This window comes from Dreissena polymorpha, unplaced genomic scaffold (genome assembly GCF_020536995.1).
Source record: "Dreissena polymorpha isolate Duluth1 unplaced genomic scaffold, UMN_Dpol_1.0 chrUn061, whole genome shotgun sequence".
Lineage (NCBI taxonomy): Eukaryota > Metazoa > Mollusca > Bivalvia > Myida > Dreissenidae > Dreissena > Dreissena polymorpha.
In genome coordinates, this window is record NW_026273375.1 from 126,174 (window position 1) to 149,490 (window position 23,317).

Sequence of the window (23,317 nt, forward strand, 5' to 3'; positions counted from 1 at the left end):
AAGTGACAGCTATTAGAGCGTTAGTGACAGCTATAAGAACGTAAGTGACAGCTATAAGAACGTAAGAGACAGCTATAAGAGCGCAAGTGACAGCTCTCAGAACGCAAGTGACAGCTATAAGAGAGCAAGTGACAGCTAAAAGAGCGCAAGCGACATCTATAAGAGCGTAAGTGACAGCTATAAGATCCTAAGTGACAGCTATAAGAACGTAAGAAACAGCTATAAGACCGCAATTGACAGCTATTAGAACGTAAGTGACAGCTATAAGAACGTAAGAGACAGCTATAAGAACCCAAGTGACAGCTATAAGAACCTAAGTGACAGCTATAAAATCGTAATAGACAGCTATAAGAGCGCAAACGACAGCTATAAGAACGTAAGTGACAGCTATAAGAACGTAAGTGACAGCTATAAGAGCGCAAGCGACAGCTTTAAGAGAGTAAGAGGCAGCTATAAGAGCGTAAGTGACAGCTCTAAGAACGTAAGTGACAGCTATAAGAACGTAAGTGACAGCTATAAGAGCCAAAGCAACAGCTATTAGAACGTAAGTGACAGCTATAAGAACGTAAGTGATAACTATTAGTGCGCAAGTGACAGCTTTAAGAGCGTACGTGACAGCTATAAGAACGTAAGAGACAGCTATATTAACGTAAGTGGCAGCTATAAGAGCAAAAGTAACAGCTAAAAGAACGTAAGTGACAGCTATTACTACGTAAAAGACAGCTATATGAACGGACGTGGCAGCTATAGCAGCGAAAGTGACAGTTATAAGAACGTAAGTGACAGTTACAAGAACGTTCGTGACCGCTTCATTAACGTACGTGACAGATATAAGAGCGTTATTGACAGGTATGAGAACGTTAGCGGCAGCAATAAGAGCGTTAGTGACAGCAATCACGCGAAAGGACCACATAAACTTCAATTTACACACTCACGATTATTTTATTTTACTTAAGCTATTTCAATATTAATTAATAGTAAAAGATAAACAGACATGTATACTCATATTTCTATTATAAGACGTAACAACATATGAATAATTTTTCAACGGAACATTTTGTTTCGGTCTAATTCTAAACACTCACAAAACGCGAATCATAGTCTAGAAAATGGAAACAACGGTTGACAACCTCATATTACTGTTTAGAAATGCCCCACGAACTACTTCACGTGCGCCAGCGGAAAAATCACATGCGTTGAGAAGAGCTTCGTGTGTGACTGCGCTGGTGATTGTGACGACTCTAGTGACGAGCAGCCAAAATGGGCCGGATGTAAGACATTCTGTGCCAAGAGCGGCGCCGAAGGTATGTTTGTTTCAGATTATACAACACAAACGGGATCTTTAATAGTACAGCAAGAACCATTTCAGTAATGGAAATATTATTTCGGTGTCAACTTATATAAATACTACAATCATTTATAGGTAAAGTTCGCCTAGTAACTGCCATACCGCAATGCAACCTCACTGCTCAAAATATGTTCGCGAAACATTCTGTTTTGTGTGTATTTTATTCTAGGTAACTGTGGCATGTTTATTTAAATCCAACTCAAAGCAAACGCTTAATCTAACTAATATAATAAATATCACTACTAATAGTAGTTGATTGTTGGCTAGTTGAGATTGTCCGATGTATTGTTATATATACAATGTCTTACATGAGTGTAAATGTTACAGCATACATGTAATACTTAAATACATCCCATCGAACACACACGAAAGTTTTGTTATTTTAATTATTTAATTATAGACATGCTATGTATTAGCCTTCATCGGCAGTATATTTTTGTTACAAAATACCTATGTAATTTATGCATTTAAGTAAGGGTTCAAATATACTCTATTTTCAGGTCAAAGCGGTCTCACAGGGACGATAATACTGACCGGTCTGATGGCTTCCATATTTTCCCAGTACATATAAATGGTGGAATTATTGAATACAGCTTCCAATGACAAGACCAACGAATGTTTTTCATTGTATGCGTGTTTATATGTCTCATATCAAAATTTCGTTTCGTTTGTTTAAAATGATATCTTACTGTGAGTGTTTTAATCGTCGTGTTCTAAACATTGTTGAATAATTTTAATTTTGTTTTCTTTCTGATTTATAATACATGTGTTAATATGGTTCGTGCTTGGAGTGATCACTGAAAATTGTCCTAATACACGCATGCTTGAGTGCAGAACGACATGCTTATATCCGACAAAAAGACCAATAACATACTTATGCGCAATTTTGTATAACATAAACGTTCAACAGGAAGAGTATATTTTTTTTTGTACAAATTATCTTTGCGAACGTGAAATTGAAACGCATCGGGAAAAGTAGCAAATTAGCAATTTGTATTATAAATCATAGAAACTGTAATGTTGTACTAAAAGCGCATTAAAACGCGAAAACGAACATCTACATCAACCAAAAATTAAGTTAATCGTCCATTTTTTAAAGTAATTGAACATCCGTTTAAAGATGTATCTGCTGTGATTTCTTCTGTTGTAAAACATTTCTTTCGCAAAATGCCTGTCGTAGTGCTGAGGTTTGTTTTGCTAATTTTGTCCTATGTAAGGTTTTGTTATGCCCATATTGTTGTGTTTATTGTTGTCGTTGTTTTTTGTTGTGTATGTTTTGTTTTTAATGTTGTTAAATATCATAAAATATAAATCAGCTCGTATTTTTGTTTTAATTCATTTAACATTTTACCAAAGCTAATATATTTTATGTGTTTTTTTTACTAGTACCACATTATATAAATGTAAGTTAGCAACATAAACAAAGCAATTGTAAGGAAACCGATATCCCACAGTGTTTATTGTGACCTTCAAGTGTGAACTGGACTTTGGGGCTTGACTGCATCGTTGCGACAATATGATACACAAGGGCACGTGAATTCAGGCATGAAACTATATGCACAGATTCAACCTTGGAGTTTGATCGTTACATATAGTTGGTCTTAATGAACTAGCAGTACACCATTTGAGCCAAGTTTAATGGCAATCCTTTAACTGTAATAGCTGATGAGATGGATACGAACCATATACACGAGAATAAAAGCTTACCATACCAACTTTTAATGTCCTTGACATTTATCTGGCATGAATCACACATGATCTTCTTGTAGTTTTTTATATTTCGAATCGATGTAAACCTTAACTTTCTATACTAAATTAACTTAACATAACTTAATTGTTGATAATTCGCCGTTTGGCGCGTTTTTGTTTTCAAAGGCAATTAGCAAAAAACATAAAAACAGCATAACCAAAAAAAGATTTAATGATTATTTAAGTTAGAATTACACTTTTGGCTCATTCGTACTAAAATGTGGACTTTACTGGCAAATTAATTAATCTCACCAGGAAATCGCATTTTTATTGCGCTGTTTAATTTAACAGTTATTAATATGTAACACAGCGCAATAAAACATTTTCCAACGAAATAAGGGCGTATGCTGACGTTTTGAAAGATGTCCCCGCATACCAAAGAAAGAATAATTGTCCCTGCATTTAGGCTCAGAAATAAAATGTACACACATGTATTAGTTCACTTTAATACTCAATCCATATCTTGTATTTCTTAGAACCAGTCAATTATCTATAGGGTGTATGAAGGTAACTTAAATAATGATTTGTCACACAAAACAACCATATAAACACCGTTTTTGATTGACCAACTGTTATTTAATATCAACACCGTTATTAGTATGTCCGTTTCTAACCATATTTACCTTTTTCACTGAAGGGAATGTCAAAAGGAAATAAAGTTGCGACCTCTATCGACCCAGGTCCAAAAAGACCGGGAACGGACAGTTGGCTATCTTGTTTTGTTGCAACGACTTCTGGGAAGTCAGTATTTCTTTTTTTCTGTGACACTGTCACCTGACTTTCTATTGGAATATCAACGTTATATGGTTTGCTGCCACTAGGTGTCGCTGATGTTCGACTGTCATAAATAACCGTGTTTGGTTCCGAGGAAGATTGAAAAGGAGTCTGCATGTCCCGCGAATGTTCGGTAATGTAACAGTCGATGCTGAAGCTTCATTCCGTGCCGGATTCCAATCGCTTAAAACCCCTTCCATCATGATTGAATCGCCTGTCATATACTCGGAGTTTCGTAGCGTACTATTGGTCAATTCTGAAGATTCGAATAATTGTAGTCTTGATTTTAATAATTCAAGCTCTGTTAAAGCTTCTACCAGCAATTCAAGAGTGGTGAGTACCTACAAGGTTGCATTGGTTCCAATTTTCTTCATAATGAAGTCGGGCATTCGAATATTATGTTTGATCTCCGATTTTCTTCTTGTTGTGCCTTTTTTAGCGGATTGACCCGCCAATACAACTTTAATCATTTGCATATTTGTTTGATTTCCTGTGGTGAGAGAAAGTGTGCCATTTGATTTAGTCCTCCGAGTAACCAATTTTGCAAAATCACTGGTACTTGTTGTTGATAGGCGATCACTTACATACGTTTCAGTTGTGCCATAGGGTTAGTATTAGTTTGTTGTTTCGTGAATGAAACAGGATGCGAAGTCACAATTGGTCCAACTGTACTCGTAGTAATTTGATCGTTGCCACGAAAGGCTGATGATGTTGTAGAAAGCTTCTGCGTAACGGAATCACTGTAATCCTGAATGTATGTGTGTGTTGTTGACATCGAAACCGCTGCAGTTGTATAAATTGCTTGTGATGTATTTTCATTCGTAAACAATATTGTCTGTGTCTGTGTATCATTCTGCGGATGCTGTGTCCCGGAAATTGTACCGGGCGTTAACAATAGACTATAATTGTGGGACTGCGTATTGACTGTATGATTGGATGGGTCAAGCAAACTGTTAAAAATGTTAAAATATACACTTGCATTCCATGGGTCACTTTCGCTTGTAGTTTCATTAAAATCTCGTAACAATTGTGTTGATGAAACTGGTGGACTGGTATACGTATGATTCCCAATGTTATTGTAACCAATTGTTGTATCAAACTTTTTTATCAGGAGTAAAAGTCGCTCCAGTCGTTTCGTTATTCTTGACTTTTGTATTATTGATAATATCTTTGTAAACATTGATCTTGTCGTCAAGGTTAGACATTCCCGATGTCACTGGTACCTTGGTCAACTCCCTTTCTGTTACCGGACTCTGTGTAGTCACGTGTGTGTTTTTTGAGTCAGTTGAAGTAGTCCATGGTTTAGCAACGTCAATGCGTTCGATTGGCACTGATGTTCTGGTCGTCTTGATGGAATGTCCGCTTTGAGCTGCAACAATTTGCCATAGAGAGTGTGGGCTTGGAGAAATAAATGCGTAATATGCCTCGATGGTAGGTATGATTGTAAAGTGCGGCCGTGCAATTGTCTCCCCTGAGGCTGGCGCCGATGTTTAATCGGATGTGATGTTTAATAAAACCTTCGCATCAATAGATTGAAAATATGCATCGGTAATTCCGCTGGATTCATATTGAGCATCCGTTACTAACATTGCATTACAATATCTGTTTTACTGGTGCTTAATGCCTGGGATACGTTTAGAAGGTTAAGTAGAATATTCTTATCCATGGTGGTTTGGTATCGGGTATCAGTTGCGGGTACGTAAGTTTCCGTGATATTTGTAGATTTCACCTGGTCATCGGTTGATGGTACATTACTTTTTGTGGAATTTATTGATTGAACTTGCGTATCGGTCGTTTGAAAATAAGTCGTCATGGGGCTATTATATTTTGTGAATTGGTTGTTAGAGCATACATGTCCGGCATACTTGTAGAATGTTTTTGTGCGTCAGTTGGTGACAGGTACGTGTCCAGGAGACTGGAAGATGAAATTTATGCCTTACTTGTTGGCGAAAAAACTGTCGGAATTTCTTATGTTTGTTACATGAGCATCTGTGGTTGTTGCATAAACATCGTTGATGATTAGCGTGTTTGGGCTCGTTGTTATGTTCATATTAGTTGACGTGTTGGCCGTTTCTTTTACAAATAGAGAGGCGTTTGTATTAGTTGCACTGACTTGATCATTGGACAAAGAAGATGTGATGGGAGACAATTGTTGGGTAGCGTCATTGTATTAAGTGGATATGTGCCAATCTAAACCTGGTGATGGATATGTAGGCCATGCCGAGGCTGTAGTTGTGGGATTTGTAGCGGATGTAGTTGCTGATGTTTCCGTTGATGTAATAGTTGCTATTTAAGTAGATGTTGTTGTTGATGTTTCTGTAAATGTAGTTGTTGGATTTTCGGAAGATGTAGTTATTGGTATTTCAGTTAATGTAGTTTTTGCTATTTTAGTAGATGTAGTTGTTGGTGTTTCTGTAAATGTAGTTGTTGGTATTTCAGAACATGTAGTTGTTGGTTTTTTAGTTGATGTAGTTGTTGGTCTTTCAGTAGATGCAGCTGTTATTCTTTCAGTTGAAGTAGCTGTTGGTCTTTCTGTCGATGTAGTTATTAGTCTTTCAGTAGATGTGGTTGTTGATATTTCAGTAGACGTAGTTGTTATTATTTCAGAATATGTAGTTGTTTGTCTTTCAGAAGATGTAGTTGTTTGTTTTGCTGTGGTTGTAGTTGCTGTTATTGTGGATGTTGTTGTTGGCGTTGCAGTATATGTCGTTGTTGGTATTTTAGTGGATGGTGTTGCAGGTATACCAGTTGATGATTTTGTTGATATTGCTGTAGATATCGGCCAACCCAAACTTTTTGAATGATATGTTGGCCTTGCTGAAGTTAGAGTTATGTACTTTGTAATTGATGTTGCTGTTGGTTCTGCAGTTGATGTTGATGTTGGTCATGTCTTGAATGTAGTTGTTGGTCTTTCAGTGGATGTGGTTTTTGGTCTTTCATTGGATGCTTTTTTTGGTCTTACATTATATGTTGATATTAGTCTTGCAGACGATGTTGCCTAATCCAAACTTGTTGAAGGATATGTTGGCCTCGCTGATGTTGTAGATGTAGACTTTGTTGTGGATTTTGTTGTTGGTCTTGCAGTTGATGTTGGTGTTGGTCTCACAGTTGATGCTGTTGTTGGTATCACAGTTGATGTTGTTTTTGGTCTCAAAGTTGATGTTGTTGTTGGTCTCACAGTGGTTGTAGTGATTGACTTTGCAGGGGATGTAGTTGTAGATTGTTTGTTGATAATGTTGGTGACCTTGTTGTGTTTGTAATTATTTGCCTTGCAGTCGATGATATTGTTGGCAAATTTCCGTTTGTAGTGGCTGTTCCTTCGGTTCTGGTTGTAGTGGTTGATGGTCGCTGCAGAGGGCTATTGCTGTAATTGGAATGTATACGGTAGAATAGAGATATCGGCGAAGTTGTAAATCTCTGATTGTTGTCCGCATCCCTCACCCCAGCGTCCATTGCGATACAAGCCGTAGTTGTTTGCTACAACTGATAGTAATATCCTCCACTTCTTACAGGATGGTATTTAAGAATGCAATGTCATATTAAAAGAAACTAAAACGGTTAAAGGCAAGAAGAACCGTTACTGGACACCAGTCAAACAATATATACGAGTATTTGATGTTTTGAATTTGACATTTAAAAATAAAATAAAAAAAGAACAAATCCTTTACTATTTCAACCTGTTATTGCCCCAGCTAAGAATATCAAAAGCTAGAAATTCTGAAACAGTTCATGCACACTTAAGTCGGCTTTAAGACCAATGCAATACAAGTTGTGTACTCTATATAAGTACTTCGACCGTACGTCATTTTTTATCACGCCCTTATTATTTATCATAATCATAAAATAATCTCAACATCATTTAATGACATTGATATAATATCACCAAGGTCTCACCGCCTTTCCACTGCAGCACACGCTGGGTACACTCAATCCCCGGTGGCACCGTTGAGCTGAACGGCTCCGGCCTCCCCTTCCTCTATGTCCAAAGTGTACCTGTGGGCAGTTACTTTGATACATATACCGCGCAGCTGTCCAAAATGTATGTCATGTATTCGTTAATGTTTATTGGTTTGTAACCTTGATCTGTGTTGATCAATACTATCTGGTAGACGCTCATTGAATAAAGAACGAGTCACGCCATCAACATGTCGTCGTTATGTTTAGTCCAACATCAAATGGTATCAAGAAGTGAAAAATATGCCCTCTACAGGTCCCTGAATTACCAAGTATTTTGTTATAGGAAGTACGAAGGTATCATCGAACGAAACAGATCATGGAAGGCATCGGTGCTTCCCCAAGTATTGACTGGGAGTCCCCCGATCTTGAGTCGGAATGGAAAAGGTTCAAAGAGCATGCCAACTTTATCTTCGCCGGTCCCCTCAGCAAAAAATCGGGAGAAAAAAGTGCAATTACCTTATGATATGGGTAGATGAGAAAGGTCGAACAATCTACAGTACATGGAACCTAACCGCTGATGAAAAGAAGAAGCTAGACAGGCACACAGACACATTCATGAACCATGTCAAACAAAGGACAAATTTAGTGTACAATCGCTACAAAAATTAAGTGCAAGAGTCCAAAACGAAAGCGAACCCTTTGATCAAATTGTTACAGACTTAAAATTCTTGTTAGAGACAGTCACTACGACAAACCTGATGAAATGGTGAGAGATCGCATAATGTTTGGGGTAAAGAACAACAAAATAAGAGAAAAATCATGAAGTGTCGAAAACACAATGTCCATGATGATTGAGGCAAAGAAAGTCAATGCGATAAAGAGTAAATCACCTAAACACTACCAGAAAAAGTCAGAAAAAGCAGAAAGTGCACCAAGTGCGGGTATGAACATCAAGCCAATGGTCGATGCCCCGCGTACGGTAAACAGTGTGCAAAATGTAAGGCCTACAATTACTTTGCACCCAAGTGCAAGACAGGAAAATCAAGACAAAAAGCGAAGAAATTTACAAGAACGAAACACGCGGTGCATCAAATCGAAAACGAATCCAGCAGTGATGATGACAATTTGTTTGTGGACACAATAACTGTAAATTCCATACACGTACAAACCAATTGTACACAACACGCTAAAATCAACGGCAAAACTATCACAACTAAGATTGATACAGGAGCAATGTGCATTGTGATGGCCTACGAAACATATAAATCTTTAGGTTTGCCTGGAAAATTGGACAAAAACTCAACTAAACTGAAGTCGTACACAGGTCACCAGCTAACAGTAAAGGGTACAAGAAACATTCAATGTAACGTGAACGGACAAAACTACAATGTGAAATTCTATATTGTTGAACTTGAATCAGAAACACTGCGAGTTGGAGAAAATGTTGAAAAAATGAAACTCATCATGCGCGTAAACTCAGTTAATCCAGATGCAATTGAGACTAAGTATCCCAAGATTTTCAAAGGATTATGCAAGATTCATGGAGAGCATAAGATTGTGGTGGACAAAAGCACAGAACCAGTAGTTCATGCTCCAAGAAAAGTGTCAGTTGCCCTTAAAGACAAAATCAAGGAAGAACTTGATTCGATGGGGAAAAAAGACATGTTAAAGAAAAAAACGAAACCAACCGCATGGGTCAATTCGATGGTGACACTAGTTAAACCTAATGAAAAGCTACGCATCTGAATAGATCCTCACGATCTAAACAGAGCAATAATGCGGGAACATCATACTATGAAGACAATTAAAGAAATTCTACCGCGGATGGCTAACGCCAAATACTTCTCCAAATAAGACGCCAGTAGCGGATTCTGGCAATGTAAACTAGACGAACCATCACAGGAGCTGTGCACGATGAAAACTCCTTTGAAAGATACTCTTTCAAACGGCTCCCGTATGGCATAAAATCAGCACCAGTTGTTTATCAAGACCTAGATGGTTGTGAATCCATAGTCGATGATTATTTGGGGAGAAAGCGAAAAACAACATGATCAAAGGCTGTTCAGAGTTTTAGACGGACTCAATGAAAAGAACCCCAAGCTAAACAAGGAGAAATGTAAGTTCAAGAAAACGAGCCTCACTTATGTTGGTCATGTTCTATCAAGTGAAGGATTGAACTCTGATGCTTAAAAAATACGAGCTGTGAAAGAAACAGCCAAGAAAAAGTAAAGAATTGATGACCTTTCTAGGTTTCGTAAACTATTTGGGAAAATTCCTTCCGAACCTGTCAGACAAAACTTCACCCCTCAGAAAACTGCTGGAAAAAGATGTCCAGTGGATTTGGGAAAAGGAACAAAATGACGCATTTGAAATCCTCAAAGAGTCGATCACGAAAGCGCCATTCCTCAAGTACTACAACGTGAAAGAACCAGTAACGTTGAACGTTGACTCATCGCCAAAAGGGCTTTGTGCAGTCCTACTTCAGAATGGACAACCAATCACGTTCGGATCACGTTCGTTGACTACAGCTCAACAACGCTATGACAAAATAGAGAAAGAGGCAATCGCAATCGCGTATGGCTGTACACAATTTCACCAGTAAATCTACGGGAGAGAGGTGCTGGTTGAAACAGATTACCGACCGCTACAAGCAATACTCGCGAATCTACTAGTGCAGGCGCAGCCGCGACTGCAACGAATTCTGCTGTGTTTGCAGAAATAAAACATGAAAGTGAAATACAAACCGGGAAAAGAGATGTTCATCTCGGACTGTCTAAGTCGCGCGTTCTTAGAAGATGAAACCACAGAAGACTTAAACTCGCAAATGCTGTCAGTGAACTTGATCACCTACCTTCCAGGCTCCAGTCAAAAAAGGAAGATATTCCAAGAAGGAACAGCGGAGACTCAGACATGAAAGCACTGAAATAGTATGTAGATCAAGGTTGGCCAGAGACACGTGAAGAAGCATCCAAACAAATGTTGCCATACTGGAACTTTCGTGACGAAATTGCCAGTTTTGACGGTATGTTGTTCAAAGGCCACAAGCTAATAGTGCCGAAAAAACTCAGACCGGAAATGATAAACAGTATACATGAAGCACATACCGGCATAGTGATGTGCAAAGCAAGAGCGCGTGAGGCCCTATTCTGGATAGGAATGGCGAAAGAAGTCGAAGACAAAGTATCACAGTGTGAAATTTGTGCGCGACATCAAAAGAGCAATCCGAAGGAACCAATGATCAAACGCTATATTCCGACAAGGCAATGGTCGCAAATAAGAGTCGACCAATTTCATTTCAGCGGAGAAGACTACCTGCTGACAGTCTATAGGCTTAGCTCTTGGCCAGAGTAAGAGAAACTAGATAATCTAGGTAGCAAAAACACTATCAAGCACCTGAAAAGCCAGTTCGCGGGGTACGGAATTCCGGACGAACTGACTTCGGACAACGGTGTTCAGTTTGATTTACACCAATTCAAAGAGTTCAAACAAGAGTACGGTTTTAAGCATATCACAAATTCGCCAAGGTATGCACAATCCAATGGTTTGATCGAACGTGGTGTTCAAACGGTCAAACAGCTCCTGAAAAAGGTCAAAGACCCTTATAAATCACTCATGTTGTATTGCGACACCATCATCGAAGACCCATGACTTTCCCTAGCGCAAATGTTCCTTGGAAGAAGGCTAAAAACAACATTGCCGAACTATTACAACCTCAAAACAATTCAAAATATGTGCGTGGAAGCAAGAAAAAAGCACAACAGAATCAAAATTTCTACCACGACAAACCCTGAAGAAAACCACTTCCAAATCTAAAGCAGGGAGAGCGTGTGGTAATAAAGAAAGATCAAAACGAGAAAACATGGACGCCAGCAACCGTTGTAGAAAAGCACGCTAAACCGCGATCGTATATTGTCGAATCGGATACTGGACAGAAATAATGGCGAAACCGTAGACATCTGAAGCCGACAAAAGCAACATTCAAGAACAGTTTCGTTGCAGACAATGACAGTGCGATTCTCACTGAAAGGCCTCCTGTTGTTGACCCTCCAGCATCGGTGGTCCAAATTGCTCCAACACCTACGAGATCCGGCAGAATAGTTTAAGTGCCATCGAAGTACAGTGATTACAAAGTTGATATTTAGATTTAATGGCATACACTGTGTTAAGGGGCATAATAAACCCCGCGTTGCCATTCTGTATCAAGACAGATCCAAATTCCAGTCTTAAAAACTCTTGAAAGCTGATGCTCATTTAAGCTTTTCAACAATGCATGTATTTGAGGTTGTTATAGAAAGGTTCAGAGACATTGAGAGACATTGATTCTAGTCATTAGTTTTTAGTTCATAGTTGAAACATAACAATAGTCAATCTTTTAGTTAAAAAAGGCATAATGTGAAAATTACAATTTTGACAATTATTTATAAATTCATTGTGAAATATGTTAACAAATAATTGCATTTGGTAAAAAGGAAGCCACTGTATAACTAACTATATTGACAGACAATGGAAAAGTTTATTCCCTTCAATTGAATGTATGGAATCAAAGGGAAATAAGGAAATGTGTTCTAAAAATGGACATCATCTTTGATTTACCTCTCTTTAGCTTTATTGCATTTGATTAGAATGAAATATGTCAATGAGTGAAACTGATGTTTGAAATTGTTAACTTGGTATTTGAATACAGTAACATTAATGTAGTAACATTAGAAAAGTTAATGATAACTATTGATTGTTTAAGATAAATTTAAGAGCTTTCATTGTTATGTTAAGACATTAAAATTACATAGACATATATAGGTTGTAATGTATTCGTAAATGTTTATTGGCTTGTAACCTTGATCTGTGTTGATCAATATGATTTGGTAGATGCTCATTGAATAAAGAACGACTCACGCTGTCAACATGCCGTCGTTGTGTTTAGTCAAACATCACATTGTACCTGTTGGTAGTTACATTCATACATATGCCACGCAACTGTCTAGTGTACCTGTGGGCAGTTACTTTCATACATATGCCACGCAACTGTTAAAAGTGTACCTGTTGGCAGCTACTTTCATACATATGCCACGCAACTGTCCAAAGTGTACATATGGGCAGTTACTTTCATACATATGCCACGCAATTGTCCAAATTGTACCTGTGGGCAGTTACTTTCATACATATGCAACGCAATGTTCAAAGTGTACCTGTGGGCAATTACTTTCATACATATGCCACGCAACTCTCCAAAGTGTACCTGTGGGCAGTTACTTTCATACATATGCCACGCAACTGTCAAACGTGTACCTGTGGGCAAGTACTTTCATACATATGCCACGCAATTTTCTAAAGTGTACCTGTGGTGAGTTACTTTCATACATATACCGCGCAACTGTCAAACGTGTACCTGTGGGCAGTTACTTTCATACATATGCCACGCAACTGTCCAAAGTGTACCTGTTGGCAGTTACTTTCATACATATTCCGCGTAACTGTCCAAAGTGTACATGTTGTCTGTTAATTTCATACACATGCCACGCAAATGTCCAAAGTGTACCTGTGGGAAGTTACTTTCATACATAAGCCACGCAAATTGTCCAAAGCGTACCTGTGGGAAGTTACTTTCATACATATTCCGCGCAACTGTTTTTATAAATGAAGTATAATATTGTAAAGAGCTTTCCAAGTTAGATGTGATGGGATAAAAGTTTGAAACCTGGAATACTGATTTGTTTACAATCTTTCCCCCCAATTGCAATCTATATATAACGACTGTTGTCGTCCTTTCATGATAATGTCACTAAATTAATTCATTTTTTTCTGGCTATGAAATATTTCCTCTGGCTATGACATTTTCAAAGTTTCATATCCACATTGGCTATGAAGACAAAAACGTTAGTTTTGAAGACTGAATACTATAGTTGTATTTATTTTGAAAAAAACAATTAATCAAATTGACAAATGGTTACAGTATGGTAACATTTGGGTAAGCTTCTGATCACGAATAATTCAGTTTATTAATAATTAATTGTTCTTTTTATTTTTAATTAAATATAAGAAGTATTATAATAAACAGTTATGTATTTTTTGTTTTATTGATATTTACATTAAATTGAAATTTTATTCTTCACTGAATGACCAATATATTTAACTTTTTCACTAAAATAGATAAGCTAAGAGCACTGACATCTGCAAAACGAGCGCAGCCGATTTCGAGAATTATTTTTTACTGTGCCCGTGACGTAATTTTCATTGCAATAAGAAATTGAATTTACTTTGTGAACTAAACCTATTTTTTTGTTCCTTCGAAATATAGTTTGCAATTTGTATCGATCTGAAAAGGAGTTCTGGAACTGATTTTATATTTTACAAACGCAAAAACAGCACTCCCCTGGTCGGTCAAGTATTTAACAAACTTTACTTGCCTTACCATCAATTTCGAGCGGTCGAATTGATTTTTCAAGGCTTGTATGTAATATTATGTTATGAGCATTTCTGTGTTCTTTTACTAGATTGTTTTACCGGACATATTGATAGTTGCAGCACGCCCTGAACATGAGACTATTCTTACCTTTTTCTGTTGACATTGTCGTTTCCTTGGTCTCCCGCCTGCACTTCAAGTGTTATTGTTGTTCATAGTAGTGTTTGATCTTTTAAGAAAAATAATAGGATTATAAAGAGAACTGTGTAATGACAGACATCACAAACAATGTAAAGTTCCATAGTGGGCTCTACGCAAGACCATCGTAATTCATTGAATATATATATATATATATATATATATATATATATATATATATATATATATATATATATATATATATATATATATATATATATATGAATACAATTTCGATGAATATCAGCGGAAAAGTTGTTTATCTTCGCAAAGGAGTGAATAATTCATAAATTAAGTATTTGTTTAAATTAAAATTTTTATTTTAACATTTAGTACCGCGAGGATACGGATGACCAGTATACTTGGTGGATTTTCATCAAATAAACGGGGTTAAATCATATGGACGCTTCCTGCTGGCAACCACAACGACATATGTGTGCAATGTTTGATCATTTATACTGTTGCATCGTGTTATTCAATACACCTGTGAAATCATCGTTTTATCGTCGTTATATATAAGGACCAATAAAGAAATATTCAAGTACCTATGACCCAATCCACCAAGCCAGTGGGAATATTTTTTTCATAATGTTTTTAGCCTCGGAAGCGATTTTTGTAAAGACACCGGGCCAACCGGTGTACTACAATTATTACTGTCGCAATAAAGGACACAATTTTATTGTCAACACACATGTTTCTGCAAGTACACGTAGTCAGAGAATCAGTATTACGCGAAGAATATTATTCTGACCAGTTTGTTGTCAATAAACTGCACATGTTCGTCTCGATATAAAAATGTAATGAAATGTAGATGAAACGTTTTGCGGATTTTTGAAACTAGTGTGCATCTTCGTTTACCATAAATCGGGACCCACTTTACTGAAAGCCATGAAACTCAAACACATTTTACTTATTCACCTATCCGATGTGTTTGAAAAATAAGGAAATAAAACATTTAAAAAGGCCTAGATAAACATAGTCATACAGACACGTAGTTTAAACATACCGTAAATAGACTGTAGTTCCGTTGGTTGATGATCTTTCTTCTGGATCAGCGTTGGCGCAACGGAAAAGTGGCAGGTTAATCCGTTTATTCACATTTTGTATTGTCCTAACACTTTTTATGATTAATGTATGAACGTTAAACAAAATAAGTAACTAACTAACTAATTAACTAACTAACAAACGCGTTTCTTTTTTTCCAATATTTGAAAAAAAGTTTACTGTTTCTCTTTCGGTTTACCATGAACGTTTTGTAACCGTTAATTTTTTAATACAATAACGTATACATTGAATCATTTGGTGTCGCAGCCAATATAAATTTTCGGCGAGATGACGTCACGCGTGGTGTTTCCCAGAGTTTTTAAATATCAATATATACATGCATTGAAATTAAATCAGAAATCTAAAGCAAGTAGGCAAATAAGGCACTTGCTAAATAGAATTGAATGCTGTTGAATGTACATGTACTTGAAAAACAAGATGTTTTGCTGTTGAATATTTGACGGATTGAGAAGTGTTGGTGACTTAAAAGAATGTTAAATCTTGCAATTATTATGTTGAAGTGTTCTTGTATTTTTCTTTGGAAATTGACGTAGAGTTTTAAGGGTAATTCCTTTATTATTATTGATCGAAGAATGTCTGTGCACAAAGAATTGCCTGCTTACACCAACTGTTTTTAAAAGGAAAAGGTGGATCGCGATGAAAGCAAAAAAGAAAACAAAAATGAACATGGTGATTTTAATTCATACAACAGCAGTGCTGCAGCTAGGCCTTAATGGAAGGACGACTCCCCCTGCCCTTCCGAATCTCCACCCTGCCCTTCCAATGCCATGTCCTGCTCTTTAATTAAACAAGAGGGCAAAGGTGGCCCTAGTTCACTCACCTTTTTTTACAAGGCCGTGTTCATTGCTTAGTTGAAAATTAAAGACTCTAGAGCACATTAGATTTGTTCTCTTCTGTTAAGTTTTGCAGTGTGAGCGTATGATTATTTCTGATTGAGTACTGTCCATTTGCATGTTTTTTTTGCAATGCAAACATTTTCAAGAAATGTTTATTCTACGTGTGTTTACAAGGTTTTTATAACATTTGGACCTCGTGACCAAGATTTAGTCCCCCCATTATGTCAAACTTTGCCTCGATATCATCAAGAAAAACATCATTGTCAAGTATCATCATTATTGGACCAAAACTATGGCCTCTAGTGTGTTTTCAAGTTTTTTGTAAGGTTAGAACCCATGAACTAAATTTTGTCCCCACATTACCAAACGTCAAACTTGATCTAGATATTGTCCAGACAAACATCCTGGTCAAGTTTTATCATTATTGAACCAAAACTCTGGCGTATGAAGTGTTTACGAGGCTTTTGTAAGATTTGACCTGGTGACCTATATTTTGCCCCTCATGATCAAACATCAAACTTTGCCAACAAAAATAAATATTATGACCAAGATTCATAAAATCTGAAACAAAATTGTGCCCTCTAGAGTGTTTACAAGGATTTTGTATTATATTATGAAAATTGTTACAATCTAAGGGCAATAATTCTGGCATTTATTATGCGATTTTGCTAATTATAATACTTGAATGAGATCTTGTGGTTATATAGCGTTTCGGCAACTTTGATAAAGAATGCTTGAGCAATGTGAATGCTAGAGTGTTTACAACCAAATGTGGACGGACAAACGGACGACGGACAAAGATCGATCCTAAAAGCTCACCTGAGAAATCAAATGAGCTAAAATGTGTGGGTTTTTTACCGATCTGAGCCATTTCCAACTTATCCGAGATATCAATAAATCCAATGTCTTGACTAAGTTTCACGATCATGGTTAGGCAAAAAATGTGACTTCTAGGGTGTTCACAAGGTTTCTCTATAGTCATATGAGGAAAACTGCCCCGCCCACTGGCGGCCATGTTTTTCAACGGATCGGAACCACTTTTGAAATCAACCAAAATATCATTAAGACAAACATTTTGACAAAGTAACATGAAAATTGGGCACTAAATGTGACTTCTACATTGTGTTCAAGTTTTTTTTTAACTAGTGACTTATTTTTTTACCCACCATAACCGAGTTTCGAACACGATCGAGGTTTTATTGGGACAAATCTTCTGACTGAGTTTGATGAAGATCGGACAAGAAATGTTGCATCTAGAGTGTTTACAAGGTGTTTCTATAGCCAAATAAGGAAAACTGACCCGCCCACTTGCGGCCATGTTTTTCAACGGACCGGAACCACTTTTGAACTTATCCAACATTTCATTAAGACAAACATTTTCACAAAGCTACATGAAGATTTGACATGAATTATGACTTCTACAGTGTTAACATGGTTTAATTATATTGGAAATAATATATTCTAACAGAAAAATTAATATGCAACGGGGAGCATTCAAGATACTACAGCGCGCTAAAAAAATGCCCGTTTGAACAAATTCTGCGCGTTGAATGGGCTATTTTGACAAAATAGCCTTCCCCCCTGCCCTTTTCAAATCCTAGCTGATGCACTGCAACAGCTTTGGTAAGTAGAACAAGAGCCATTACATGTCTGACTTTTTAAATAATATGCCAGGAGGTGAAAAGTTAGTTAATTTAAGAGTTTTTTAACGACAAACTAAACAAATTATGCGAAAGTCAATGCTGCATATCGCCTGACATATGGGAACATATTTTTTTAACTTGAAAATAATTTTGATTCAAAAATTGTAAAGGCCCCTGCCCAAATTTAGATTCAGTTAGTTTAATCTGTTTTGGGCTATAATTTTAAAATTAAATGTTAGGTTTTGTGTACGATATATAGAATACCATGGTAATGTCAGTGTGTACTTCAATCTTTCCATCGCGTTTCAGAAAGGCAAACACATCGATGATTGCATTTAAAAAAAAATGTCAATAATTATTGATATCATTATAAATATGTTCTCTGTTTGTTGCCTATTTAATAATGTGAATGTATTGTATTGACAATATTACTTCAATTCCATAGGCAATTAGTTTTTTTCGATAATGCATTTAATGATTTATATTTTAAGTGACTTAAAAAAATGAATGTTGATTCTAAGTGTACTGTCTTACATGTATTATACAGTCAATGAATAAATGTTGCTTGCATAATTAAATTTTTAAGTACATACATCATAATGTTTATAGAAACTTCATTATTTTAAAGAAATTGTATTATAGAAACAGTTATTCGGGTAAGTTAGGGGCAAAGTAACGGAAAAAATACTCATTTGTCTGAAAATGAATCATCCTTTGAAGCCCACACTGGGATTCTAGCCCAGACCTCCTTACCTTTGGGTAGGAAAGTATTCTTTCTTGAAATACAAAGGCACGTAAGAAGATAGTTAGCAATGTTAAGACTATCGCCATACAAAAGATATGTATATGTTATAATTGGAAAACATCCCTTAAGGAAATTTTTCACATGACAAAACAGACATCTCTGAATCACACTATATTACATTTAAAGTTAAATTTTTAGCATTAAGCGTTAATTTTCAAGTGTTGTATTTGTACGTGTTACCGGTTCACACTGCCTAAAACGTGTAAAATACAAGTATTAAAATCTGAAAATATGCCATGTTTTACTCTTTTAGTATCCCCCAAAAATGGAAATAGGCTGTTAAGTGCTCACCTGAGATCCTAAGAAACTAAACTATTAACACAAGTTAGAGACCCAAATAATTATAGTCCTTAAGAAACACAAACATTTAATTTATAAGACCAATGTAAATTTTGAACTTAAGTGTTCTTACCGATGTTCATGAATATTAGACAAAGAGAGTGACTTCTATGGTATAAACATGTCTTTTTGTATTTAATATATTGAGCTTTTTATTAGCTGACCATGCCAGCTTTTTTTTCTAGCCTGGGCAGGATTTCCGGTTTTTAAACCCGCTCAGGACCAATTTTGAGATTCACGCAAATCTGTTGAGAAAATTGGTGGTGGGGTGGAGGTTGAGCTAAGTATTATCGACTACTGTTCTTGAAACTTCATACAATGATTTTTTTTGCCCAAAATAACAGCCTCTTACAGGCTGTTTCCCAATGGCAAAAAAGAGGATAGGCTGTTTCCCAACTCCCAATGGCAAAAAGTAGCACTTTTTCCCAAAAATCTGACCAAAATTTCTCCAAAAATATGCCAAACTTAAAAAAAAACAACTCAATAATTGGTTTATTGAGATTATTATACAGTAATTTAATTCCCTAACATTTTATAACATAAATTTCAGAAAGCATGCATTTATAAACAATTGGTAAACTGTAATTTATTATCATATTAATTATGTTTAATTTTTCCAAATCGCATGGGGTATTGCTTTTTTTTCTAATCGAAAAGGCACAGGCTATTAAATATAAAGCGGAAAAAATCAATGACCTAGGAGAATCTCAGAATATCATTTTTGTCCGGGGGGCTATATCTCCACAACCTGGGTGTTGTGCCGGGACCCATTAGGGGCCTAAGATGGACAGCGGGCCCACCACTGGCATCATAGGACATGATATAGTGCCCACATGTATGAAAGATTTTGGCACTATTTATGTATTTGTGTAATATTGTATGGTAACATAATGGCTAGCTCATTTTACAACCATTGAGTAGTTGAATGGTAATTAAATTAAAATGATTCTCTTTTAGTGATATTTTATTTGAGTGGCGATGTTATGATGTTCATTTTTATTTAAACTTATTTATTTTGTGAATATTTCAGGAACAATATTGAGGTTTTGAGCGCCATATAACCAGTTAAAACCCACATGCTCAGCGTTGATCGTTATAAAGTAGTGACCCCAATTATATTCATTTTTGTGTAATAACTGTGAAATTGTTTTTATGTCTGAAGCATTTGTTTTGTGTCTCATTGTTTGGCCGGTGGTTTCTTACAATAAATAAATTAAAAATAATATGGTAGTTTCTATCCTGCTAGTCCAGCTGATTCGGTTTATTGTGTGTATATTTTAAAAAGTAAATGCATGTCATGCAGGTTCAAACGACTGATTAATATGGCGAGATTGAAAAGGCCTTCAAGGTCATAAAACCACAGTTAAAAGTAGCTGTGTCCTTATATTTTCTTTAGCTTGAACTTTTTGCCTCACTGTTTTCATTTGCCCTTGTGTAATTGTTAATCAGTAAATTAAGGTCGATAACACTGTGAAAACAGTAGTGTGCCAACTCGATGCACGAGTGTATAAAACCTCAATATTAGATCAGGGGGGAAATAAAGAAGGATTAATGTAAAACCTATAATCCGATCTAGACATACCCACGTAGAGTTATGGAGAAGGGGTGGTGGGACATTAAGAAGGATGAATGTAAACTCTTTAATCTGACCCGGACTTACCCAGAATTGAGCCTGTCTATAGACGAGTACCAGTACCGCTGAGATGTTGAACTCAGACTTCTGCCGGGTCCAGAAGAACGTGCTGAACTGAATGACTAGCATCATGATGAACTTAAGCAGAAAATGATGTGTATTTATGGTCTTTGGGTCAATAAACAATGTTTAAAACATGCAGAAAATGCATTAAATGGTATATCTTTCATGGTCTTTAAATCTTTTAAGAGAATGATTTCAAAAATGAACTTGTTAATGCAGTCAATAACTCAATTATGAAAATGTTAGAAATTATGCTTAATAAATCAAGCGTTAAAATGGTAAATTGAAAGTAAAACTGTTTGTATTGGTCTTAAATTAAGGATTTAAATGGCTTAAATGGTCCGTAGACTGAGGTCGAAAATGCATGTAATTATAAACACGTTACCGTATGTGTTGAGTGCTTGCAATGGTCTATAGATTGTGAAAGAAAATAAAAGTTCTGTCTAAATTTGGTGAGTGAACTGTTGAATTGGTCTATAAGGCAAATTACTTAGAATAATAAAAAATATGTATGAAAATGTTAAGTCATGTGTTAAGCAGTGTGCATCATACTCTGAATATTTTAACTATGCTGTAGGCTTACGGCAAGGTGAAGTTATGTCCCCTTTGTTGTTTTCTCTATTTGTAGAGGACTTAGAATTGTTTTTACAGAATGACCCCTCTTCCGGTCTAAGTATTGATGACATTGTATTGTTGCTTTTTTGCAGATGATATGGCCAAAATCGGTAAATCGCCCGCGGAAGTGCAGAAACACTTGGATCCTTTATCAAATTACTGTAAATGCTGGGGATTAAAGGTTAACACTGATAAAACTAAAATAATGGTTTTTCGCAAGCGAGGTCATTTATTTCCATCTGAAACATGGACCTTGAAGGTCAGAAAATAGAACCAGTAAATGATTTTAATTATTTGGAAACCGTTTTTAATTAAACTGGAAATTTTCAGCTAAATCAAGAACATTTATGTGGAAAAGCACTTAAAGCTATTAATATATTATTCAACAAATGTAAAGAGTTTGACTTAAAACCCAAAACACAATGCCAGCTATTCGATACTTTTGTCGGATCCATACTAAATTACGCTGTGAGATATGGGGTAAAACAAATTCAATTGAGTTGGAAAGGGTACACTTAAAATTCTGTAAACGATTGTTAAACGTTAAGCAAAATGTATGTAATACTGTAGTGTATGGCGAGTTAGGAAGATACCCGCTATTTATTCATAGATATGTTAAGATGGTTAAATACTGGTTTAAACTTATTCAAACTGATAACATATTTTTAAAATCAATTTATATACAAGCTCTAAATGATTGCCGAAATGGTCGTTCTAATTGGGTAACTTATATAAAAAATTGTTAGACAACTACGGTTTGTCATACGTTTTTAATAATCCAATCTCTGTCGATGTTCAAATATTTATACCACATTTTAAAAACGTTGTTAGTGATACTTATAAACAAGAGTGGTTTCGATCTGTTGAAAATAGCTCTATTTTAGATATGTACCGTGTGTTTAAGTCTATGTTTGTTTTCGAAAATTATTTAGATTTATTACCTAAATCACTTAGATACCACGTCACAAAGCTTCGAACTTCGAGTCTGCCACTAAGAATTCAAACTGGAAGATATGCTGGTCAAAATATACCACGAAACGAACGTTATTGTCTTTGTTGTAACGAATTAGATGTCGAAGATGAGTTTCATTTTGTTTGTAAATGTCCTTTATACACTGATATTAGAAAAAAACTACAGAAATTTTTTTATTATGTTAGGCCTTCTGTTTATAAATTCCACCAATTGTTGAATACAACGGATAAATTTGAACTTATTAAATTAGCAAAATATGTAAAATATGCTTTGATTTTAAGAAATAATATTTCTCATGTTGTTACTTAACTTCAAACGTTATCCTTCATATTTAAAAAAAGTATTTGACCTAGTATTTTCTTAATCGTTTACGATGCTGCTTATGTTTATATTATTACTGTTTTTATCTCTGTGACATATTTGATTGTGAAATATCTAGTGTTTAGACGATGTACACTGTGCAAGTCTGAATAAATCTTGAAGATGTACACTGTGCAAGTCTTGTCTTGTCTATAGATTGAGGTAAACATGCTTTATTGACAAGACTTGATGTGTGACATTCTTGAAAAGGTCATTAATTTGAGGGAGAAAATGCATGTAATTTATCTAACATTAGAGGTCGAAATGCTTGAAATAGTCAATGGTTTTAGGGACAATATGCATGATCTTGTGAAAAGAAAATTCAGTGGTAATACATGTACATTAAATTGTGTTGTACTTCCAAAAAGTGAAGATGTGTTTAATTAAAATTGACAAAAGAAAATCCAACTTTATTTACAAAATTATTTTTAAGTTTGTGAACATGAAGAACTGAAATGTTACAAAGTATCTAAATGATTTTGTGGTTTTTGTAATTTTTATGCGCTGAAAGCATGGTAATCAGCTAATTATTACCAGTGTTTTTAACTTTTTATATAAGAATGCATAACATAATGTTTCAAAGCATTGATTTAACTGAATTAGGAAATACATGAATAAA

General features: G+C 35.8%; 2 protein-coding genes across 2 annotated transcripts in view; both read left to right on the forward strand.

Annotated features, from left to right (window-relative positions):
* The window catches only part of LOC127863928 (fibropellin-1-like), a 41,972-nt gene extending 39,362 nt beyond the window's left edge, over positions 1–2,610 (forward strand). The window contains exons 29-30 of the mRNA XM_052403611.1: positions 1,148–1,304; positions 1,849–2,610. Of these exons, the coding sequence (XP_052259571.1) occupies positions 1,148–1,304; positions 1,849–1,919 (228 nt within the window). The 3' untranslated portion in view covers positions 1,920–2,610. The remainder of the gene's footprint in view (positions 1–1,147; positions 1,305–1,848) is intronic.
* A 5,996-nt stretch (positions 2,611–8,606) lies between these two features.
* Positions 8,607–23,317, forward strand: part of LOC127863929 (fibropellin-1-like) — a gene marked incomplete at its 3' end in the record, with an annotated part of 44,765 nt that continues 30,054 nt past the window's right edge. The window contains exons 1-2 of the mRNA XM_052403612.1: positions 8,607–8,709; positions 10,018–10,199. Coding sequence (XP_052259572.1) covers positions 8,607–8,709; positions 10,018–10,199 — 285 coding nt within the window. The remainder of the gene's footprint in view (positions 8,710–10,017; positions 10,200–23,317) is intronic.